Genomic DNA, 3,001 nt, shown 5'->3' with positions numbered 1-3,001 from the left:
AGGACCATGGAATCACAGAATCATTTAGGTTGGAAAAGACCTCTGAGATCACTGAATCTAACACTGCCATTGCTTCCCTAGGGAAGCCAAGGAGACCCACCTGCAGGTGAGCCAGGAGGGTGGCTTTGAGAAGGACCACAGTCCACACAGAACCTTTCCACTGCTGCACATTCCCATGCAGAGGAATCAACACACAGGCACTGCTTCAGTGCTCCACCACGAAATGATCACATCCATAAGCTGCTGAGCATCACAAGGACCTCTGACATGAGAGGTGAGAGCAAACCAGTCTCCCCTCCAGCTTTGGGATGCAGCTCTGAGCTGCACCACCACTTCCATGCTCGTGTTTCCCATGGATGCAGCAGCTTCAGTTTCTGCTGGAGAGGGAGGGATGTGCATTTAAACACGAGGGGTTTGTGTGCAGAGCCAACAGGTCCACCTGCAGCACCTCTCCTACCTCTTTTGGCATCTCCCGTGGGAAGAAGAAATATGGCACTGCAGACAGAGCCACCAGGCTGGCTGCCACCAGGAACCCGAGCCACCAGGCACCCACCCACCGCGGGTCCCCGTGGGTGAGCTGGACTTCAGCTGCAACACAGACAGAGAGAGGGGCATCAAACCAGCAGTGAAAACAGGGAGGGACCCCACTGCACCAACAGGATGGTGATGGGTGGCCTCTGGCACCCTGAACATCAATCAGCTCCAAAGTGGTGGCTCCCAGTCCGGGGACCATCGGATCTCACCCCCTGGTGTTTAATCACATTTCATTCTTTGCTATTGCCAGGGTCTCCAAAAAGCCACTCAGCCCTTTGGATGGAGACAACTGGGACAAGGATGTCCCTCAGCTGGAAAGGCAAAGGAAAGCACCCCTGTCACCGCTTTTCCAGAGAAGGGACACCTGTGTTGTGGAAAAGCTTGGAAGTACTGACTCGGGGGGATTAAGTCATGATGGCTGTCAATACAGAAGGAAAAATTCCTTCTGAAGTTTAAAATTAAATTAATTACAGTTAACTTTTGGCATCCAAGAGCACTGGTTTAGTTGTTTACAATCGCTCTACCCACACAGGGATCCCCTGTTGGCAGAAGACTTGGATCCTGGAGTGGTGCCCACCACTCTGGTCCATCACCCAGTGCCTGCTTTGCAGCTCAACCAAAGGAAGCTGATCTTTAAAGATGCTTTAATAAGAATTATATCCCATCCTCCTGTCTGTCTGCCCTCAGTTTTCCCAGCCTCCTCTCCTGCCATCCTCAGGGCTCTGTGCCAGCAGTAACATCCCTCATGGGGAGGGTACCTGGCACTGATAAAACGGGACATGCAGGAGCCACAATGTAAATTCACAACAGGGGGAGTCTGAGCAAGAAATATTTCTCCAGAAAAAGGTGATCCCTGTGGTAAGATGGCATTCAGGAGCATATCCCAGGAAACAAGTCCTCCCAGGAACCTCTTCCTTGAGGTTTAACATCGGTGAGCCGTTCACACCGGGGAGGTGCAACTGAAACTGCATTTTACTGGGTTTTGGTGCAGCCACATCTAATCTCCAATCTCTAGAAGTGACAAGTGATAGGAAAAAGAAATTGATAATCTCCTCCCTGCATTTCAGTAAAATGGAATTTTAAATCCATTTAAAATAATGGATAAACACTAATTTATTTTTCTCCTAGTAAAACAATAGCTTTAACTCTAAGCAGCCACAGCTCGTCAGCTTTTCCCAGCTGGCTGAAGACACTTTTAGGCTGAAGGGAGCCTAATATCCCATCTAACCCTGCCCTCCGGCAGTGGGAAGCCATTCCCCCTTGTCCTGGCACTCCAGACCCTTGCCCAAAGTCCCTCTCCAGCTCTCTTGGAGCCCCTTTAGGACTGCAAGAGGCTCTAAGGTCTCCCTGGAGCCTTCTCTTCTCCAGGCTGAATATTTGCTCTGTTAACAACCAGGAAAGAGCCTCTTATTTTCCAGACCATGATTCAAGAGCAGCCAAAAAGGAGATGATTACAAATGCTTTAATAGCACATCTCAGGGAGAGACATTTGAAAAGGAAATCCCTTTTGTGCTCCTTTCTTGCCCTATCCAGCATTTCCCTTCTCCTTGTTTTCACCTTCCTCCCATCCTACCATGCTTCTTCACACCTCAGGGCTGGTACCCGTTTTCCAGCTCCATCTTTCTTCTTCATGTATCTTCTCCCTGGGTTTTGGTTGTTCTCCACATCCCCACTACTGGCTGGCAACAAAACACTCCTGCCAGTGGTGCTGGCATATGGCAAGAAATTCGTGGAATTCTGCTTAAAAATCCCTCTCAGGGCACGTTCACTCACCTCCGCTGACTTTGTCGATGTCCACGTAGAACTGCAGCATGGCAGAGCCCAGCATGAAGGCCACCCCTGGCCCAATGACAGTCACAGAGAACAGGATTCCTGCAGAGAGATGAGAGCAAAGAGGGCTCAACCCTGTGGGAGAGGACCACAGGGACAGGAGGTGCCTCCAGACCGGACCGGGCTCCTCCATGTCCACCTCCAGCACAGCTGATTTTCCTGGCAGCTTCCTCAGTGCCCCTCTCACACAGCAACAGTCCCGTGCTCCCTTCAAAGAAAAGGTTTTGCAAGGTTCAGACCTTTTCTGCCCCTCTTCTCCAGCCTCCCAGAAAGACTGGAATACGCCCAGGAACAAGACGTGTCTCTCTGGCATAAGAAATCCAGGAAATGCCGAGATTTTTTACAGGGTGGAGGAGATAAAAGTTATCAGTGAACTCTCCTATGTGAATTACTGATTAAAAATGTATCAACACATGGGAAATTCAACTCTTGCCTTACATGTGATCCTTTCAGCTGAGGTTCAGAGGTTTGAATCAACCACCAGAGCAAAATTTGATGCTGTACTTCCACTTTTTTGACAGTGATGACCTGGTTTTGATCCACCTTTGCTGTTCCATTCAGTTCAAGTCAATTCAATTCAGTTCAATTCAATTCAATTCAATTCAATTCAATTCAATTCAATTCAATTCAATTCAAT

The 3,001-nt window shown here is 49.0% G+C and overlaps 1 protein-coding gene across 1 annotated transcript in view; it reads right to left on the bottom strand.

Moving 5' to 3' along the window:
* The window catches only part of SLCO2B1 (solute carrier organic anion transporter family member 2B1), a 40,998-nt gene that overhangs the window by 21,118 nt on the left and 16,879 nt on the right, over positions 1–3,001 (bottom strand). The window contains exons 5-7 of the mRNA XM_029961477.1: positions 2,604–2,726; positions 2,308–2,406; positions 458–588 (exon numbers count right to left, since the gene is read on the bottom strand). Of these exons, the coding sequence (XP_029817337.1) occupies positions 458–588; positions 2,308–2,406; positions 2,604–2,726 (353 nt within the window). The remainder of the gene's footprint in view (positions 1–457; positions 589–2,307; positions 2,407–2,603; positions 2,727–3,001) is intronic.

Source organism: Manacus vitellinus, unplaced genomic scaffold, assembly GCF_001715985.3.
Source record: "Manacus vitellinus isolate BGI_N305 unplaced genomic scaffold, ASM171598v3 scaffold_35_pilon, whole genome shotgun sequence".
NCBI classification, from domain to species: Eukaryota; Metazoa; Chordata; class Aves; order Passeriformes; family Pipridae; genus Manacus; species Manacus vitellinus.
This window is presented reverse-complemented; position numbering and strand designations above follow the sequence as displayed.